Source organism: Polypterus senegalus, chromosome 3 (assembly GCF_016835505.1).
Source record: "Polypterus senegalus isolate Bchr_013 chromosome 3, ASM1683550v1, whole genome shotgun sequence".
In the NCBI taxonomy this organism is placed as follows: Eukaryota; Metazoa; Chordata; class Cladistia; order Polypteriformes; family Polypteridae; genus Polypterus; species Polypterus senegalus.
Genome location: NC_053156.1, coordinates 261,676,066 through 261,697,171, shown reverse-complemented (window position 1 = coordinate 261,697,171; position 21,106 = coordinate 261,676,066). Strand labels below are relative to the sequence as shown.

General features: G+C 35.8%; 1 protein-coding gene across 3 annotated transcripts in view; it reads left to right on the top strand.

Annotated features, from left to right (window-relative positions):
* The window catches only part of mpv17 (mitochondrial inner membrane protein MPV17), a 127,642-nt gene that overhangs the window by 59,514 nt on the left and 47,022 nt on the right, over positions 1-21,106 (top strand). For 2 of the 3 annotated variants that reach the window (XM_039749010.1, XM_039749011.1), the window contains exons 4-5: positions 3,348-3,440; positions 15,833-15,928. In XM_039749010.1, the coding sequence (XP_039604944.1) occupies positions 3,348-3,440; positions 15,833-15,928 (189 nt within the window). Of the gene's footprint in view, positions 1-3,347; positions 3,441-15,832; positions 15,929-20,612; positions 20,743-21,106 lie in introns of those variants that run through there. The other variant, XM_039749012.1, reaches the window with a different exon arrangement.

Here is a 21,106-nt window from a genome sequence, read left to right as displayed (position 1 = left end):
GGCAGAGATAATACAAGGTGTATTTTCACAAACATATACTGAGTGCCAGTTATTGTCTCATCAAGAACTGCTGCAATGCTGTGACAAGACGACGTTAGGCTCTTTCTGTTTTTCCTTTGAAAATCTGGAGGAACAGACTGTTATTTTATTTATTTTTAAATCAGTGCTTTAAAAGAGACCATAAAACATCCCAAATGATTTATATGTTCTCTGTCATTCAGTGATGCCAGTATATCAGTTTCCAGAATGTGGGGATTTATGGGTACAAGAACACTTGATTTGAATGCATGTATTAATTTACAGTGTCTGTAACTTCATCTAATATGTTGAATATAAACACTATTTATATACTTTTTTATTCTGTTAGTATTATGTAAGTGATGCTTTGTTCCATTCATTTTGTAAACATGTTTTTTTTTCAGTACAGGGTTGAAAGCCAGAAGCTGTCTTATCAGGGATGGATAAAAGGCAGGAACTAACCATTGCAGACATGCCAGTAAACACTGGACACATTTACCCACTTATCCTTATTAGCTCCAGTCCATTTTCATATCATCATTTGACACAAAATCATGTCTTTTGGCTGTGGGAGTTACCCGCTTAACTGCATTGTGCCAAGATATAATTACTGTGTACTTTTGTGCATCTCAGACAGTATACAGTATACTGTAGATAAATACAAACGAAACTGTAGGGTGAGAATAAGAAATACATATTCACCTGTACTGTTACTTAAAGTACACATTAAGTACATGATAGTAATGTTTAATTACACTATCCAGGGCTGTTTTCTGTCTGGCGTGCAGTGCTACCAGGATGGGCTCCAGCCCGATGCAAGCATTAAGTGATTTAAGCAAATTTAAGATGGTTTGTTATGTAATGTAAAATTTTACAGACAGCTATCTTTTACTTTCTTTTTATGAGGTTTGCAATTCTTACAAAGTGTTACCGTGATATAGTCGTTGGCACTGCTGTCTTTCAGCCTGAGAGTCCTAAGTTCATTAAAGGAACACCAATTAATCATATAATTTCAATTTTTTCTTAACAGATAAATACGAGTATTTGTTGAAAAGGAGGCTTTTAAATAATCATGTTTGTTTGAAGACCAGATAAGACAAGTCTATGTGGTACGGTATAATTTTGATGATGTCAAGAGATTATTTAGGCCAAAAGAACTTACCTATTTTTTTAAAAGACCTTATATTTGGAAAATTCAAGCATATGACCATTTGCAGACAATTGGGAAAAAGGTGTAAATGTACTAGCCCCAAAACAGAGTAAACATAATTACACAGAACACTGTCTAATAGACACATTTAACCTTTCTTAATGTACTACCAAAGCACCTGTTGTCATTAGATTTGGTAAGATTAAAACAAGGACTTTGCATGACCACATCTTCTCCTTCTTCATAAACCATCACTCCTTTTGGGAGAGGCTCTACTGTATATGGACAATGATGACACTGGAAAGGATTGTTTTTAGATCCTTGATAAAGTGAGGGAAACTCTGAATAACCATGATTGTTTTCTGACCTCTTATTATCCTGTTTGGATACAGTGATTGATAATTGTTTTGTTTTTGTTTAACTTTTCTTTTTGTCAGTACTAAATGGGGTTACTATACTGGTATCCCAATACTTCAGCCTGTAGTGGTCTGGTTATTACGTGACAATATTATCTACGCTCATTGAACATGCATTTTAAATGACTCAAGAGTTACATAGTGAGACTAACCTGCCAGCCTTAGCCACTGATCTACACTGCCTAATGCATCAGTTTTAGTAAAACACATTTCCTGCTCATATAATGTACTTGTGATAACTGATTTTGATATAGTGATTTTTTTTTTCCAGGTATTACCATATATTTTGCTGTGTACATACATAAAGTAGTCCTTTTCTGTTAAAGAAGCAGAGCCATAAATACCTTTGTCTGATGCTCAAGTGATCAGCTAGAAAAACTACAGTAATAAGTCTTAACCCCCATGTTAGAAAACTGTACATTCACTTGAACACTGCAGTAAAAAAGCAAGTCTTTTTATCATCATTACCTACTGTGAAGGAGCAGAGGGGAACGCATAAAGCAGAATTGCTTTTCATTACACGGATCCAAATATGAATTGTATTCTGCAAAAAAAAATGTTTAAGTATTATTTTTGCAATATGTAATTCCATCTTTTTTCCCCCAAATGTCTGTAATTAATTCATAAACTGCTTTGTGATGCAAATAAATGATATGCATTAAATCAAATTTCAAGCTATGCACAGAAACAACTGAAAAAAGTGCATGATAAATGACTGGTTTTGTTACACTTTTGTTTGTTTTGGAAAACACCTTATGCATAAAGCAGTTGTACTTAATTTAGGTAGGCAGATAGACTTTTATTATCCCAGAATGAAATATGTGAAAAATATTGGACATTGCTACACAGATAAAATAAAACAACCCAAGGGACATCATACTATGCGACAAGCATTGTTAGAGTCAGTACATACATAGATACATACATATACGATTTATACAAAAACAATAAAGGGGTCTACCAGTACACAACAATAATTCAAAACTCTCTAAAACTAAAATTTAAAATGTTTACAGTTTAGCTAAGGAGATAAAGAAGTTTTTACTCTAAAAATGAAACATGTGAAAAAAGGAACAGTAATGTATACCATTTCTTATTTGTTTCATTAATGAACTGACTTTGTATTCCTCTTGTTCTGATTGGTTAATTGCTATCTAAATAAAACTGTTGTTTATGATTGTATCATGTCTCTTTTATACTTTAAGAAATTGCTCTGATGAAATAAAACATTTTCATCATCACTCTAGTGTTTAATGAACTTCATTTATTCATAGGAATAAGTGGATTTAAAGTTTTCATTTACTGCTAAGCTGAATGCAAACATTTTTTATAAGTCATTTTTGCAGTTTTCATTATGTTTGCAATCTATAGACTAGTAACAGGATAAAGCTCCTTATGGCTTAAGTCTTTTACTTTTCTCCTTACCAGAAAAGATTTTATCTCCTATTTAACCTGCTCTGGTGTCGTAAAATACCTGGGACTTGAACAGACCTCAAGAAGACAAAATTATATATGGTGTGTTTTGTACTACAGCCTTCGTGTGTTCCTGGCCACTGTATGACAGCATACTTGGCAAATACGACAGATAAAAATATAAATTTGTTATTTCACTTGCAAGTATAAAAGCATTTATATTCTGTTTTAAACCTTACTTGTTGATCAGACTAAACACATATATTCCTAACTACTTTTTTTAAATTAAATGTCACATGGTGGTTTATAAAAGTTTGTGGTAATATTATGTTTTATATTCACTCTACTAGGGCCCAGTTATTGGAGGATGGTACAAGGCTCTTGATTATCTTGTTCCTGGAGGAAACAAAACTGTTGCATTTAAAAAGATGATCTTGGACCAGGTCAGTTAATGTTTTGTTATTTTTCACCAGTAATAAAACAAAATTTAAAAATTTAGATTTGTGCTTACTTTTTAAAATCTGTTTCTGGCATATTTAAACCGAAATACTGTAGAGAATTGCCTCATATATGGTTGTCTCATACCTCAAGACTGAAGTTGCCAGAAAAAAATCAATCCAGAGAAAACAAAAGTAAAAATACAAAGAAAAAAACTTCCCTGAAAAGAGAAAAAGAACATATACAAGCTGAAAAAAATAACATTTTAAAATGTAACAGAACAAGTAATTGCACAAGAGAGACAGTCACATGCCTGGCATTCTTATTCTAAGATTATATTAATAAATTCTTGCCATGTTTTATAAAATGTTTTGAACATAAAACAGAATTAGACATTTCCCCAATTGTGATAATACACAATGTTGCTTACCCACTGAGTTTTAGAAAGTGGATAGGGGTTCTTCCAGTTAAAAAGATAAGTCTATGTGTTAGTAGTGTTGTATAGGATATTACAATCAATTTCTCCCTGTGCAGTCAGGTCAGGCTGGGGAGCATGCACCCAGCACACAAAACAACTTGGGGATCTAGTTGACAGTCCCCCAGGCAGACACAGTATCCAGTCCCAACCCCCAGAAATGACCACCTATCTGCCACAGCAAGGTGTTACGTGGGTTTCCCCTTGGCCTGGTCCAGTCGCTCACTTCCGCCACAATGAGGATCCTGTGAGCGGGATCACCCTTGGTGAATCATACCATATGGTCGTAGTGCCATAACTGACGCTTCCTCACAATATAGGTAATGTGCATCATTCAAGACTCTGTGAGCAACTGCTCGTTCACTACAAAGTCAAACCAGCTATACCCAAGGATTCTCTGAACAGACACAGTACTGAAGGAGTCACTGGATAGCATCCATGTCTTGTAACTATATAGCAAAACAGGAAGAACAAGGACTTAAAAGACTTGCACCTTCATCTTTTTGCAAAGATATCAGGAGCGCCACACACCCCTTTCCAGAGACCTCATGACCCCCATATGCTCTCCCAATCCGTCTCCTGACTTCATAGGAAAAGTCACCAGAGACATGAATGTCACTGCCGAGGTAAGTAAACCTCTCAATGAGGTCAACACTCTCTCCGCAGACAGACACACTGCTAATGGCTGTGCCCAAGAGGTCATTAAAGGACTGGATTTTGTTTTTTATGCAAAACACTGACATGCTCAGACTCCTCACTAAGTCTTTCAAGAACCTAAATTAGAGCCTCCATTGACTCCATGAAGCTCACAGCATCATCGACAATGTCAAGATCAGTGAATCTTTCTTCACCAACAGAGGCCCCACAGCTGCTGGACCCCATGACCCTGCCTAACACCCAGTCCATACAGACATTAAACAGAGTAGGATCAAGAACACACCCCTGACGAACCTCAGAATCAACTGGGAAAAATGCAAAGGTTCTTCCTCCACTCTGCACAGCACTCGTAGTACCAGTGTACAGGCCGGCCATAATACCCAGCAATGCTGGGGGGATCTCACGAAGTCTTAGGATATGCCTCAGAGCAACTCGATCAACTGAGTCAAAAACATTATGAAAATCAACAAATGCTGCATTGAAACTCTGCCAATGTTTGCGTTTACACTCCATGAGAACCCTCAGAGCCTGGATGCGGTTGATGGTAGACTTCTTAGGCATAAAACCAGACTGCTCTGGTTGTTGGTAGGTGAGCAAGTGATCCCCGATCCTATTTAGCAAGGACCTTACCTGGCACTGACAGCAGTGTTATCCCCCTGTAGTTGCCACAATCCAGGCGATCACCCTTCCTCTTCTAGACAGGGATGACAAGTCCTGTTTTCCAGTTAGTTGGGAAGACACCCATCTCCCAGACAGAAGCAAAGATTCCTTGCAATGCAAGGAGGACAGCCTTAACACCAGCCTGGAGAAGTTTACCCCAGATTTCACAGATCCCCGCAGCCTTCCTTACCCTCAGATGGTTCACAGCTAATTGGAGGATCGGCCAGAAAAACCTTGGACCCAACATCCTAGCCAGAGGATCAGCTTTAAACAGCTGCTCAAAGTAGCCAGCCCAGTGTGTCACAATTGGAGAGTTGCAGTCAGGGCGGGTGATAGAACAGTCCTTATGGATGATGCTGCAATTGTGACCCAATGGGCTCACAATTTCCCTTTATATTTACAGTAAATCCCATCTGCGAGTACACCAGTTGTCACCATCTTAGGAGTGATTGTGAAGCCAAATTTACACAACAGAAAACAATTCTCAGTTCACTTCTTGATAATTAATACTGTAAACTGACCCTTTAATGCTACATCCAAGAAAATGATATAATTGCAGTCTCACCCACGGGCTACCACTAAATAATAAATACAAACGTTCATCAATTATCAATTCCTAGTAGGCATGAAAATATTTCTCCATTGATTTCATCTTAGACATGACAATTTTCAAAATCATTTTAAATCATGTCCTTAGTGGCTGGTAGAGTGATTGTATTAGCCCAATTCAAAAGTGGAGTGTGCCAAGTGCCTAATTCCAAGGGAAAGGAATAAAAATGGCATTAATCCTTTTTTAAACTGCTTTGCTTTTCCATTTCTAAAGTATCTCAAATAGTTCTGAAATAAGTACAGTCAAACAGAAATTATTCTTAAAATGTCTAATTGATGTCAGTATTCAAACTGATGTGGTAAATCAGGTGTTAGAATAATATATACTGTAGACATTCTAATGTCATTCTGTCAAGATAATTTAATTAAAAAGTTATGTTTGAAAATCAGATTTTTTTGGGGAATCCGTACGGAAATATACATTTATGTTTTCAAACTTCTGGTTCTTTTTTTATACTCAGCTCATTATTTCTTGTGATGGAGTGGCCTAACATCTATGACAGTTCTGAGTGTTTTAGCAATACCTTCAATCCTTTTACAGCCTACCAATATAAATTTTATACTATATCTCAATAAAAATCAGTGACATTGCTTCTGTCATGGAAAGTGGCTGACTCTCATTTTCTGTCTACCATTAAGTAAACTTGTTCTGCTTCTTTCTTTATATGTATTTCAATAATCCCATGTTTATCTTTAGAAATTCTGTTTGTTTGTTTTGTGTTCTCTCTCCTTATTATTCTTTACATGTTAGATATGGTGAACTGTACCCCTGAATATGAGGTGCATGGTTTCAGATAAAGCTTTCTTTTAAATTAACATATGGGCTCCTTGAAAATATCTAGGGGTGCTCAAATACATTCCTCCATTTCAAAGATTCCAATAAGAATATTAAAACCAGTACCACATGAGCTGTGGGTTGGTGCTATTATTTATACAGAATGCTCTGCATAGTCTTTTATATTAAACAACTTGCTGGCATGACAGAAAAGAATGGCGTCTAAATTTGACATATAGTTTGTTTACACAAAAGTTACTTTATGGGAAACAACATTTTTGATAAACAGATTTTATCCTGTCCTAAATATAAATTCCCATATTTACATAAACAGCAGTCTGTGTTACTTCTAAAACCCCAAAGATTCTTCCTTCCTTGTGCTTCCTTCCCTGTAATGTAGCTGTTTCATTTAAGCCTCATTTTAAATTTCTGAAATTGGCATAGTCTTTTTCTTTTATCAAATTTTTAAATGCAGTGGTTTGACCGCTAGATATAGTTTTTATCCTGTTTATAATTGTGTGTTTTCAGCTATAATACTGGTCAAAACCTTTAGAACACCTCAGTTTTCCTGCTTTTCTTCAAATTTAATCAGTTGAAATGCAGTGAATGACCTAAAATGGTGAAAAGGTAGGCAGTTAACTGCCAGAGGTTTGAATTTAAAGTTTAAGTTAGCAAAAACTGAAAAAAGGAAATAGAGTATTACAAATGGTCCTTCTTCAGGGAACAACTAATAGGTCTGGATTTCTTTTACTATTTCTGACAGCTAATAAATGTTCCTATTTACATTTATATTCTGTGTCAGTGTTTCATTCTTCAAAGAACTTTTTATGTTGCAAAGCTTACCTAGTTCATGTGCCTTTCTGCTTGCAGTGATCTCATCAATTTAATTATTTCCTTGACATGTTCACCTCTACCATCTGTTGGTCATGTATGGGAAATCAGATGTGATAAACGAACTAACAATGCCTAAACAAATAAATCACTTAAAAAAAAAAAAACAGATGGAAGCAAGCTAGGATATATTATTACCAAAATACTGCTGTGTTGTTAGCCAGCTGGAAAAATATAATTTTTTGAGTACTGTTTGTAGGTGCAGATACAGTATATCTGTCTTTAAAATAAATTTGGTTTATTTTGTTTTTATTTAATGAAATCAGGCAGTCACTACAAAAACACTATTAAAATTGTGAAAGAAAGCATTATAGTAGATACCCCTTACTATCCTGTGCCAAATTTCCCCTTGGGGACAAATAAAGTTCTTTCTGCCTACCTATTGTACCTGCCTTTTTCTTTTGCTTTTATTTAATCTGTCCAAATTGAACCTACTTTGAACAAAGTATTCTCCAGTAAATGTGGTTCTGGTTAGTTGACTATTTTGTAATCTTTACTTGATTCTGTTTGACTTTAACTGAAAAAGTCCATTAAATCCATGTTGAGGTTCACTCTCTATAAAGCAAGGGGTGGCTGTTGGGTGCAGTGCCACTTAGGACATGGAGGAGACAAGATCCAGGCTAGGAAAATATCAATTAGAATGTGGTATATACAATCATTTATACATCAGGAGCTGGTGTAAACAATTGCAACATTCAACTGTTCTATTGGGTTCAATTCTGTGAACAGCATTGCCTCTGGAAGAATGACCCTGGTGGGCATAGAAATGCATAAAAATTCTCAGCTAAATGCTGCTTAGGTGGAGTTTGTACTACTGTCAACAGCTATATGTAGGTGATGTTGTGATCTGCATTCTCTGCACAAAAATTAATTTTTCAGGTTTTATCCCTCTGTATACTTTTTTTAGACACTGTATTTATTAATAATGTTAATTTACTTGAAACCTGTCATTTAAAGCTTGTTTGTTTCTTTGGGCTAAACCATTTTGTTCAGGTTTGTAGAGTGGTTATTATGGAATGACATCTAGAGTTGTGTGCATAGGGTATAAAGGTTAGCCTCTTGAACTTCTTTGTGAATTTTTAAAAGAATAGCAAACCATATGTGTTAAAAATTTATCAAGTTATTTATTTAATTTATGGTTTTGAATCTGGATGACATTTTGGCTTAAGTGCTAGGTATTATTGATTTCTTCTGTTTTGACCTTTTGGTTTAGTTTTCAATCCTATTTTTCTCCTGGTCCTGTTTCCCTTCTCTCGTGGTGTGCCCACTATCAGCAGTGCAACAGCCAATAGGCATGCACATCTGTGAGTGTTAGCTACAGACAGTTTTATGAGTTTTTGTTTTTAGTTTACTCTATAATAATGTGATTTAACTGAACTTAAAACTATAGTTAATTCACTTACATTTAAGGTTTATTTGATTTGCAGACAGTATGCTAAAGAATTTCTTGTGCTTTGTTATTATATCTAGTTAAATAAACAGACTAATGAATCCTTTTATTCAGACTAATGAAATTATTTTTAATGGCATAGGCAGATCTATAAGTGTTGTCAGGCACAGATCAGTGTAATGTATTTTCCCTACACAAAAAAACATTGCCTCATTGACAGTTAGGGTTTGACTCACCACAATCTTTATATATAATACGCTACAATGGCCGTTCATTTGTCTGTCAAGGATTTTAAATCACCTGTAACTCGCAAACCATTTGACCTATTGAACTGAAATTTGATACACCTATACTACGTGATGTCTACTATCCACTTTCAGGGTGGTAATTGACCTCCAAGGTTATTTCTCTTTTTATTTTTATTTTATTTTATTGTAGAATCAACTCTCGGCAGCGGCCAGCAGGGCGGCACATGGGTCCGGGTGCCATTCTCATCCCTACCACCTTTGCTGTCACTTTCCCTACCTCTTCATATCTTAAATCATTCTTGAGGAAGAGGCACTTAAGTGAAAAATTAAGGAAAACATACTAAGTAATTGCAACACAAACACTGACTTTCAGTTTTAACGCAAAAAGATGCTGACAAAAGAAGAGAAGAGCTGCTCAGGAAGCAGTAAGCACATCAACCTCTGAGAAAACGAATGCTAAGCGTACAGAGTAGAGGATGAAAACTAGGAATGCTCAAGTCAAGTGTACTCCCATTACTGGTGTACAAATAATAGGCATAGAAACATCAAAATAAAATCTAAAAAGCAGCAACATTACACTACTGTATATCTTACATAATAAAGTATCAGCTGAGTCAAAAAAGTATATGTTTGGATTCAGTTAAAAAATGTACTGCTATTTATTTTGAAATTAAATTCTTTCAGGCATAGCATCTGAAAATATGAGAATGAAAAAATAAAAACTTATCTTCCTAAGCTGTGAGTTAAAGAACCGACATAACCACAATTGGTTAGTACAGCTTGTGTCTCAGATCTGCTAAGTTTAGTTATTATCAAGGTATCGCCAGCTTAATTTGAGAAACAATTTCTTTCAAGAAGGTGTTATGTTATTAATGTATGCATATAGCATCATTTCTCCTATGGAAATGTTTTCACTTTTCTTTTTTCTTGGCATCTGGCACCCTGTTGTGCTTAGTTACTCATTAACAGTTACAAATTTGTTTGCTTTCGCTGTTAGCTGTTTTGCTCTTTAAATAATATGCTGCTTAGCAATTTGCATTTTTTTTTGATGTTCAGGCATATTTTCTGCAACACATTTTATGTAGGAAACCATTTAGTGTTTAACCATTTTGTGTTTTTAATGATTTGCCCTTATTTTATTACACCACATACCTGTGGTGACTCAACAACATAGTCAATGTTCATTATATTCTGATTTCTTCCATACTTTCATAATACATAAACTAAAGGCAGATGGACAGACATCCCAGTTGTGTTGTTATGTGGTACCTTTCCCAGCTTGGAGGCTATCACAGCAGAAAGGCAAAACGAGAATGGCCTTCTAGGGCCATGTGTTCCCCTAATACATTGGGGGGTGACATTCTTCTGGTATGGCTCCTGCTTGGACACCAGCTTGTAGTTCTGGTGGGCAGCCCTGTTGGGTTCCTTGGGTGCTGCTAAAGAAAGTTGTTAGGGCCAGGCTCCCCTGCATTGCCCAGAAGTGCTTCCAGGTGTCAATTTTGTTGCACCAAAAGTACTACTGACTTTAGGATGAAAAGGAACCACTCCACCTCCTCCTGGTTAGTCAAAGTTAGGAGTGGAGTCAGGCAAAGCACACCTGGGGGGAAGGAGAAAGTAAGAAAGAATTAAAAGAAAAGAATTATTTATATTTGCATTCTGGATAAAAAGAATGTGTAAGAAGGTATATTCTGGAAAATAAATACTTTATTTAAACCTGGGACTTGTGTTTTGCCTGTTTTGTCTGGAGTTTGGAGCTCATTGACACCCTATACAGTCAACAATATGTTTACAACTCAATAGTGAAGATGAAAGTTAGGTAACACCATGTTATGTTCCCTTCTGCTTTAAAACTCCTAAGAATATTTTTGTCTGTAATTTCTTTTGGTTTCCCATAAGTTAAATTACAATTACGTCAATATGTTTTAAAGATGGATCTGTTAATATATATGTTGGATTATACTGAAAACAATATATTTAGCATGATATTCATGTAACAATAGTAATTCACCCTGCTGATGTATGGTAAAGACATTGCTAGTTGATAATGTCATGTTTGACGAATTCCATAGCTGAAAAGTTTTCTTGTATATTTATGATTTTGTTGTAAAACGACATGTTGTGGACTTAACATCTTATAATCTGGTATTGTATAAATCTCAACCAATACATGTAATAATATGAAAGCAATGAGTATGAGTCAGTAATCTAACAGACACTGTCATTTGCATCAATGGGTATATTTTTTATGTTCTTCAATTATTGTAACTACCTTCTTCTAAAATCATTTACATTTTTCCCAGAATCAACAAACTGAGAACAGATTTTAAAATTTTTTTCCAAATTTATTAAAAATAAATCGAAATTTCACATTGACACAAGTATTGATACCTTTTGCTATGTTACTTGAACTTTAACTCGGGGCATCCGATTCTACTGATCGTCACTGAGATGTTTCTTCAACTTGTCTGGAGTCCACATGTGGTCAATGTATTTCAATTGACATGATTAGGAAAGGTACACACCTGTCTATAGAGGGTCTCACAGCTGTCAATGTGTATGACAGCAAAAACAAAGCCATGAGATCAAAGGAATTGCTTTTAGAGCTTAGAAATGGAACTGTGTTGAGGCACAGATCTGGGGAAGGCTGCAAAAAATCCTGGGGATTTGAATGTTCTCAAGAGCCCATTTTCCTTCATAATTCTTAAATGGAACAAGTTAGGAATAACCTCAGCTCTTTGTAGCAATGGCCAGCTGGAAATTAAGTGACTAACAACCCAATGGCTACTTTTGCCGAGTGCCAGAAAACCTGTGTTTAAATTGGAGAGACCTCCTTAAGGGCAACCATCATGCAACACTCCACCTATTTATGACACAGTGGCCAGATAGAAGCCTCTTCACACTAAAAGACACATGGAAGCCTGCTTATAGTTTGTAAATGGTACCTGAAAGACTCTGGTCTGATGACAACAAGATTAGTGTCAAGCCTGGAGTGAAGCCTGGTAGGTGTAGCATCATGCTGTGGGATTGCTTTTCAGTGGCAGTGACTTAGAGACTAGATAGGGTTGAAGGAAAGCGTAACAGAGAAAATCACGTAGATGTTACTTGTGGAAACCTGCTTTATAGCCCTCTGGTTCACAGACAGGGCTGAAGGTTCGCCTTCCAAAAGGACAGTGACGCTAAGCACAAAGCAAAGAAAACGCAGGACTGGCATATGACAACTCTGCAAATGCTAGAGTATGGACTTGAACTCACCAAGTATCTCTAAAGAATTCTGAAAATAGCTGTCCACCAACAGTCTCAATCCAACTTGACAGAGCTTAAGAAGATCTGCAGAGAAGTTAGTTATGAAGCATGTTAAGCGTGTTAACTAAGTACTGCATAAAGGGTCTGAATGCGTATGCCAATGTGACGTTTCCGTTTTTTTTTGTTTTTTTTTTGTTTTTTTTTTAGAAATTTGCAAAAATTTCTAAAATGCTGTTTTCACTTTATTATTCTGGTGAATTTAAGTGTTGCTTGATGAAGGAAAAAAATAATTCAGAATTCTTAAACCTTCTCCCTGAATTTCCTCTGTGGTTCCAGTGGTTTGCTCCCAGCGCTCAGACTGTATCCTTATTACTGTGGCATGATCTCTAATGGCAAGGCCTAAACCAAAAAAAAAAACACAAAAAACCTTTACATTAAAATATCTTGATAGTGGAAAACAGAACTTAAAAATAAATAGAAATTAAAATATTGAAAATTCCAAAGGTTAAACCTAAGTAAAGAAATCCAAAGAAGTACAGAAGTAAAATTACTTTATAATTTTGAAAAACACAACCAGATGTTGAAAGCATTTAAAGAAAATCAAATTAAAAAAGGCCTAACACTAACCAAATTTCCAAACCACAGCATCAATAAATACATTAACCCAAGGGCGCAAAGGGCTAAATGTATGCACTACTATGAGGCAAGTTAATGTTTTTATCAAAAATGAATGTAGCAACAAGAACAAGTCCTAAAAATTATGATGTATTTTATGTACTGGGCATCCGGAAAGCGCATCACTTTTTCCACATTTTGTTATGTTACAGCCTTATTCCTAAATGGATTAAATTCATTTTTTTCCTCAGAATTCTACACACAACACCCCATAATGACAACGTGAAAAAAGTTTACTTGAGGTTTTTGCAAATTTATTAAAAAGAAAAAAATTGACAAAGCACATGTACATGAGTATTCACAGCCTTTGCCATGAAGCTCAAAATTGAGCTCAGGTGCATCCTGTTTCCCCTGATCATCCTTGAGATGTTTCTGCAGCTTCATTGAAGTCCACCTGTGGTAAATGCAATTGATTGGACATGATTTGGAAAGGTACACACCTTTCTATATAAGGCCCCACAGTTGACAGTTTATGTCAGAGCACAAACCAAGAATGAAGTCAAAGGAATTGTCTGTAGACCTCCAAGACAGGATTGTCTCGAGGCACAAATCTGGGAAAGGTTACAGAAACATTTCTGCTGCTTTGATGGTCCCAATGAGCACAGTGGCCTCCATCATCCGTAAGTGGAAGAAGTTCGAAACCACCAGGACTCTTCCTAGAGCTGGCTGGCCATCTAAACTGAGCGATCGGGGGAGAAGGGCCTTAGTCAGGGAGGTGACCAAGAACCTGATGGTCACTCTGTCAGAGCTCCAGAGGTCCTCTGTGGAGAGAGGAGAATCTTCCAGAAGAACAACCATCTCTGCAGCAATCCACCAATCAGGCCTGTATGATAGAGTGGCCAGACGGACGCCACTCCTTAGTAAAAGGCACATTGCAGCCCGCCCGGAGTTTGCCAAAAGGCACCTGAAGGACTCTCAGACCATGAGAAATAAAATTCTCTGGTCTGATGAGACAAAGATTGAATTCTTTGGTGTGAATGCCAGACGTCATGTTTGGAGGAAACCAGGCACCGCTCATCACCAGGCCAATACCATCCCTACAGTGAAGCATGGTGGTGGCAGCATCATGCTGTGGGGATATTTTTCAGCGGCAGGAACTGGGAGACTAGTCAGGATAAAGGGAAAGATGACTGCAGCAATGTACAGAGACATCCTGGATGAAAACCTGCTCCAGAGCGCTCTTGACCTCAGACAGGGACGACGGTTCATCTTTCAGCAGGACAACGACCCTAAGCACACAGCCATGATATCAAAGGAATGGCTTCAGGACAACTCTGTGAATGTCCTTGAGTGGCCTGGTCAGACCCCAGACTTGAATCCCATTGAACATCTCTGGAGAGATCTTAAAATGGCTGTGCACCGATGCTTCCCATCCAACCTGATGGAGCTTGAGAGGTGCTGCAAAGAGGAATGGGCGAAACTGGCCAAGGATAGGTGTGCCAAGCTTGTGGCATCATATTCAAAAAGACCTGTGGCTGTAATTGCTGCCAAAGCAGCATCGACAAAGTGTTGAGCAAAGGCTGTGAATAATTATGTACATGTGATTTCTCAGTTTTTTTATTTTTAATAAATTTGCAAAAACCTCAAGTAAACTTTTTTTCACATTGTGATTATGGGGTGTTATGTGTAGAATTCTGAGGAAAAAAATGAATTTAATCCACTTTGGAATAAGGCTGTAACATAACAAAATGTGGAAAAAGTGATGCGCTGTGAATACTTTCCGGATGCACTGTACTGTGCTATGTAAGGGTAGTTTTTGTTTGTCTATATCTCGTCCATAAGCATTTCTTTTTCTGTTTTAAATTGTGTACACATTATTCAAATGTCACAATTTTCATCAAGTTTTGTATAATTTCATTGTTAGATATTTTTTTAGGTTTTTATTAACAGTCAAGTTAGTCTCAGGCAGATTGCATTTATAAGTTATCTCTAAAAATTAAGCAGCAGGTAATGCCAGCTCCTGGCCAAAGATTGATTTAGCATACAGATTTTAATACCATATAATTTTTAACATGGAAAATAGGATAAATAAAAAAAAGGTGGAATATGTTTTAACCATAGTGCAGAAAAAACAAAATACATTTACTTTTTCCATTCGCAGTGATTTTCTTTTTCTAGCTATGAGATTTAAAAAATTGAGCTTGAGTAAATGTTCCATTAATAATTGTAGTAATAAGCAACAATTTGATCATGAATGTGTTTAGAGGCCAGAGCATGATCATACATGCAGAAAACATCCCAACACAGAAACAAACCACAGTTCAATTTTCTGTCTCTCTCTGTCTCAACATCACTGTAGACAGCTCATAAGCCTGTAGCTCACTCAAGTTTTAATTAAAGAAAAAAGATCATAAACTGCACCTCACCATGTCATTTAAACAGGTAATGGATGGGCACCAGCTTATCTTTTACATAGGCTGTGGTATATTCAGTTCAGAACTACAAATGAATACGAGGACCAAGGACTGAAAGATATGCATGATTCTAATTCCATATCATGTAATAACAACAATTAACACATTTAAAGGCAATTAATCTAAGCAGTTTGTCAGAGTAAATTTCTACCAATGTAATTTTTATGCAACATACATTATGGCAAGGGACTGTCTAATTTTTCCACAGGTTGTTCTTTGAAGAAGTTTTCCAGATGATAGCATTTATTTTAAATATTTGTTTGAATATTTTTTAATTGTAGGTGTGAGTATGCTGAACTGAGATATTAGTCAATTGTTAATTTGTGCTTGTTCAAAACTGACAATATTATTTAATTCTAGGGTGCAATGGCCCCATGCTTTCTGGCTTGTTTCTTAACAATCACTGGAGCCTTGAATGGATTAAGTTTGGAAGAAAACTGGAACAAACTCAAGAGGGTATGATTGTTTTTGTCATTTATTTTATGCAGTATAAAAGAATGAACAGTTTATATAGTTGCATTACAAATTAGTGTAGTTTTGTATGTACTGAGTGTTAATATTGATATACAGCTTGTTGTAAAGTTAGTCTTTATTTAACTTTGAAGATACTTTAACTTTGTTTCAGTTTTAAAAATGTATTTTCCCCTGGTTCTGGTCCTTAATGACCATACTTGCTTTCTCTCTTTTTTCCTCCCTCCATTTTGCAGAGAATTTGCACCTAGAGAGTCCACTGCCTTTGCAGAGCTTGCAGTTCTCCTTTGCCGTACTTGTCTTTCCACAACATTTTTAAAAGATCTTTCTTTGCCAGCAGCAATCCTTACTCAGCTGACCAACTGACTACACTTTCTATAACTAAAAAATTTGCTGCAATGTGTAATACTAAACAGACTGATGAAACAACAATTTTTTTAATATTTAAATAGGCTTTCACTAAATACATTTTAAACTGAAAATCTGCCACAGTCAGAATTCTGAGGGACAAGATTATGGTAGATTGTCATCTGGCTTTAAACTATCTAATAATCATCTGGATAAAGGGAATATCTTTGCCAGGGTATAATATAGACTTTGAGATCTTTTCAAAGACCAACTTTTTCCAAATCTAACAAAAAGTACTTAAACATGTTTATCTTTGGTTTTTGGCCCTTTTTTTCATAGAAAGTGGATTACTTATTTTCACAAACAATTTCTGTATAGGGCTGGAAACTAAATATGATTCATCTTATGATGTAGATTTAAATAGCCTGGCACTAATAAAAATAAAATGTGGGGGTACTGTAGCACTAGTACAACTATTTTGCGGATTAGTTGCATAAGCATAAAAGGAATGCACCTAAATAGTTTAATGAAATATGTCTCTAAGGCCTTAAAATACACAAGTCTAAGCTTTCAAATATGGTTCACAGAACTGCTGCCTGCTATTCTGGTTCAGCGTAACTCCAAAGAGGGTTTTTAGTGTTGCATGCTACAATTTCCCCCCTTAATAGTTTGAAGGCAATATGAATGTATCTTATGACTATATATTGATTCATATGCATGAAAGACATGAGTGTAACACAGCTTGAGAGCATTAGCCATCTTACATTGTTTAATATTTTTTGAGACCTGTTAAGAAATTATTTGTTTAAAATAGCATTTTGATCAGTAATGAATGAATGATCATATACAGCATCTTGGGCATTTTGGAGGAGTACTGTCTTGTTTACTGTAAAATATCCTTTGTGAGAATTGTGAGCTCCATGACAAGTCTGTTATAATTCCAGCATATGAAATATTTAATGAATTCTGGAAAAGTTAATGAAGAAGGAAAAGAAGAGCCTATATTTTCAGAGAGACACAAGGAAATGGGAGGATACTTTTTAACTTCTTTCATTCCAAAGATCAAAAAAAATCATAAAATCTAGCTTCTCAACTGTTGAAGAGATCCATTCAGATGAAAAAAATTAAAACCTGTGCCATTTAAAGTGTACCAGACACCTTAGCCACAAACTGTTCTTACCTTTACAGTTAAGCAGATTATACCATCACATCAAAAAAACATAAATGCATCTAATACATGTGTTGAAACAGTTATATAGTGATAATAAGCTATGCCTAAGCAATTACATCCATGTATCTTTCTTTACATCACATTTTCCCAGGCAAAAATAACTCCTGAATAAATCTGGTAATTACAGCTTGTCAGCACTTAAACCTTATCAATCAAGGAGTGAAAATGCTCCCTTCTGGTAGACACAGATAATGAATATTTTATGTATTTGTGAAATGCAGGAAGAATGAATTTCTAAGATAAGCAAGTCCAGTATACTTGTTTAAAAAGTTGGTTAATTGTTTAATTTGGAATTGTTATGGCATGGAGAGTAGTGCAGCTGATGACAGTACAAGTGGTATAAAGAGCCACCCTCAGAAAATGATACTTTGAAATTTGTACCCATATTGTCTGCTCTTACACAGGGTATGTATTAATTAATTGGTTATGTTGACTGTAAACAACAGCTTGAACTTACAAAAGCAATATTTTTTCTGGCCCTCCATATCAAAAGATATACCAAATTAAGTTGAGATGAGCAGCATTTGTTATTAGCGCACAGGTCTCTTATGTCTTTTAAAGATTATATCAAAGTCACTGTTTAAATGGCAAAGGTGATAAGCTAAACATGGTCGTGCTGCATGTATTGCCTATCTCATCATACATACTGTATGGTATAGCTGAAGGTAATACTGTACTTCAGAAATGATGAAACTTCACTTCTAAAATGTGGTCCACCTTGCATGACTAAAGAAATTTTCCAAAGTAAGCAGGATAGAAGGCATCTTTATTGATCATATTTCTCATTTACTTGGATTCTTCTAAGTTCATTTTTTATTTCTTGAAGGTGTATGCTTTTCATATATTGTTTTTAGTCTTTCCTCAACACCAAATTAGTCATACTAAAAATGTTAATGATAATTCTGGCATTGTTTATGCTGTCATCTGTTAGCACTTCTTGATAATTGCATCATGCTATTGTGCTGGCCTAAATTGTTTTGGAAGTTTTGTACCTTTCACTGTGTTTAAGAGCATATACAGTACCTCCTTAGTCACCTGTCTTTTATGTAGACTCTGCACTTTCTGGTGCTCCTAAATTAAATTTCTTGGCTAGTATTCTATAATGTATAGTATAAATTTATTTAGGATATAATATCAGATGATTTTATCATGGTAACAACACCTTTAAGAATTGCTAACTGTTGGTATTTTAACACACATTTCTGCCTATAAGTAGCATTCTGCTTTCATCTGTGTTTGGATATTGCTTAAATATCAGTTTTTGATTATTCCTAGCTAGAAGTGTCATCAAGGTAAATCAGATGACCAATATCAAGCATAACACTTGTAAAACACATACGCCCACTTAATCCAATTCAGAATTTCAGATTAGATAATAAATTCCAATATTTACTGCCTGCTTAATGTAGTGTAGACTAAGACTGCAGCTCCACTCTTTAGAATATTTTATTTGCTGTAACAACTTATTTAGCAACTTTTACTTTTTGACAGTTGGTTAAACTTTTATCCAAAAGTTCTAAAGCAGAAAAAGTTCAAAATGCCCATGTAGCATTATTAAAGTGTTTTCCCACTGTTTAGTGTTGGTAGTATCCATAAAAGCATTAGGACTGTAGTTAGGAACAGGATCCCTGGTGAAACTAAAAGAAAAAAGAAAACTGATATTCTCTCAGACAAACAATGAAAAAATAAAAGTCTGTGAAAGCCTAATATTTTATGTTTTTTTGCTGTTTTCTTTAAAGGTTCAGTATCAATAGTTTCAGGAAAATGGGAGCAATAAATACAAACTGACTAAAATTTACAAAATTCCTAAAAACAAATGAGAAATAAGGGTGTAACATAAATACTTGACAAAATCTTCAAGAAAATTAAAAAGACATGGTTTTCTTATCTCTTCTTTGACTTAATTACATAGTGCTCGAAGACTATACTTATACTTTCATTCTGGTTTGAAAAAAATTCTCTCAGCAGGTTCAGGAAGCAGCTGTACTGTATTTTGCATCACCAGAATTACAACTTACTCATTTGGCCCTTACATGTGATACTACATTAACTTCAACAGACATGACTTACTTCTTAAAGTCAGGACAGATTAATGTTTATTTCTCTTGGTGCATGTTCCTTTAACTGTGGTGTGTTAGTAATCAGTCTAAGCTTACAAATTATGGAATTCCAACCCTCTATGACTATTACATTTTCAGAAATGTTTTGTTAATTGGGAGCTTTTAATATTTTCTAGATGATGAATAGCTGTAAATACCAAAACAACCGTTCATACATTTTCTAATCTCTGTGGGAGCTGGTGTCCATTCTGGCTTATTTGGGCACAAGGAGGTGCATTCTCCTACATGAGGCACTTGTGCCTACCACAGTGCAGCACTAATGTACGCACCAACATTTTTTCACATAGAGCCAATTTATAGTTGTCATTTTTATGTATAATATAGAAAACAAGAGAAAGTTTGCACATAACATTATGATGGGTTTTCTGTGTCCTGTAAGAATTATTTTATCTTGACTTTTTCCTTCTTTAGACCACATGATCTCATACACACAGCCACACACACATTCACATGTACTCTTTCAAGTTTTCAAGTTTTTCAAGTATAGTAATGGATGTACGTCCTGCTGAGGGAGTTCAGTGTACCACAGGAGTTGCTGATTAAGTTCTTCACAGCAATCACTGAGTATGTTCTCAGCCCATCCATCTGAAAAGATCATGGACACTAGTCTTCTAACTTTACAGGACCTGTACTATTCCAGAGTAGTGAAGTGGGCAGGGAAAATCCTCATTGACCTCTCATATCCAGGCCATAACCTTTATGAACTTCTCCCATCTGCCAGCTGCTATAGACTAAACTACACAAAACAAGCAGATATAAAAAGCCCATACACAGTCAATCAGTTTCACAAATGGTTAATTAAGCTGCCCTCGGTCGGTATGGGTACCCCCAAACCCCTCAATACCTCACAACATTCTTAGATATAGTTAATGTGCATATTTTTCTGTATTTCCTGATCTGAGTTAATTCCTTGTATGTGTGCATATTTGGTCAATAAATGTGATTCTGTTTCTGATTCTGATCACTGTAGACTGATATTGAAGCATCAAGACTAAAGGCACCATATGAATCCACTTTTCAAACTTCCTGAACTTTCCTATGGACAACTGTCACTCTGAACATTGAAGCAGGTGGTCTAGACAGCTCTAAATTTTATACCATAACAGGGTGTAGTGTTATGGCCAGGATGAATGAGTATTTTATGTTTTTTTTTTATTTTTGTGTTAATTTTATTTTTCATGTTGTTTCTTTTAAGTTTGTTTATTATTTATTAATAATATGTTCACCATTACTGCAGTGGGCTGGCGCCCTGCCCGGGATTTATTTCCTGCCTTGCGCCCTGTGTTGGCTGGGATTGGCTCCAGCAGACCCCCGTGACCCTGTATTAGGATATAGCGGGTTGGCTAATGGATGGATGGATGTTGACCATTAAATGGCAAACAGTATGGGCCCATTGTGGATGGAACTCCAGGAGGTGGGGCCACCCTAACATCACTGCTGCTGGGTCGTCCCTCTGTTTTTATA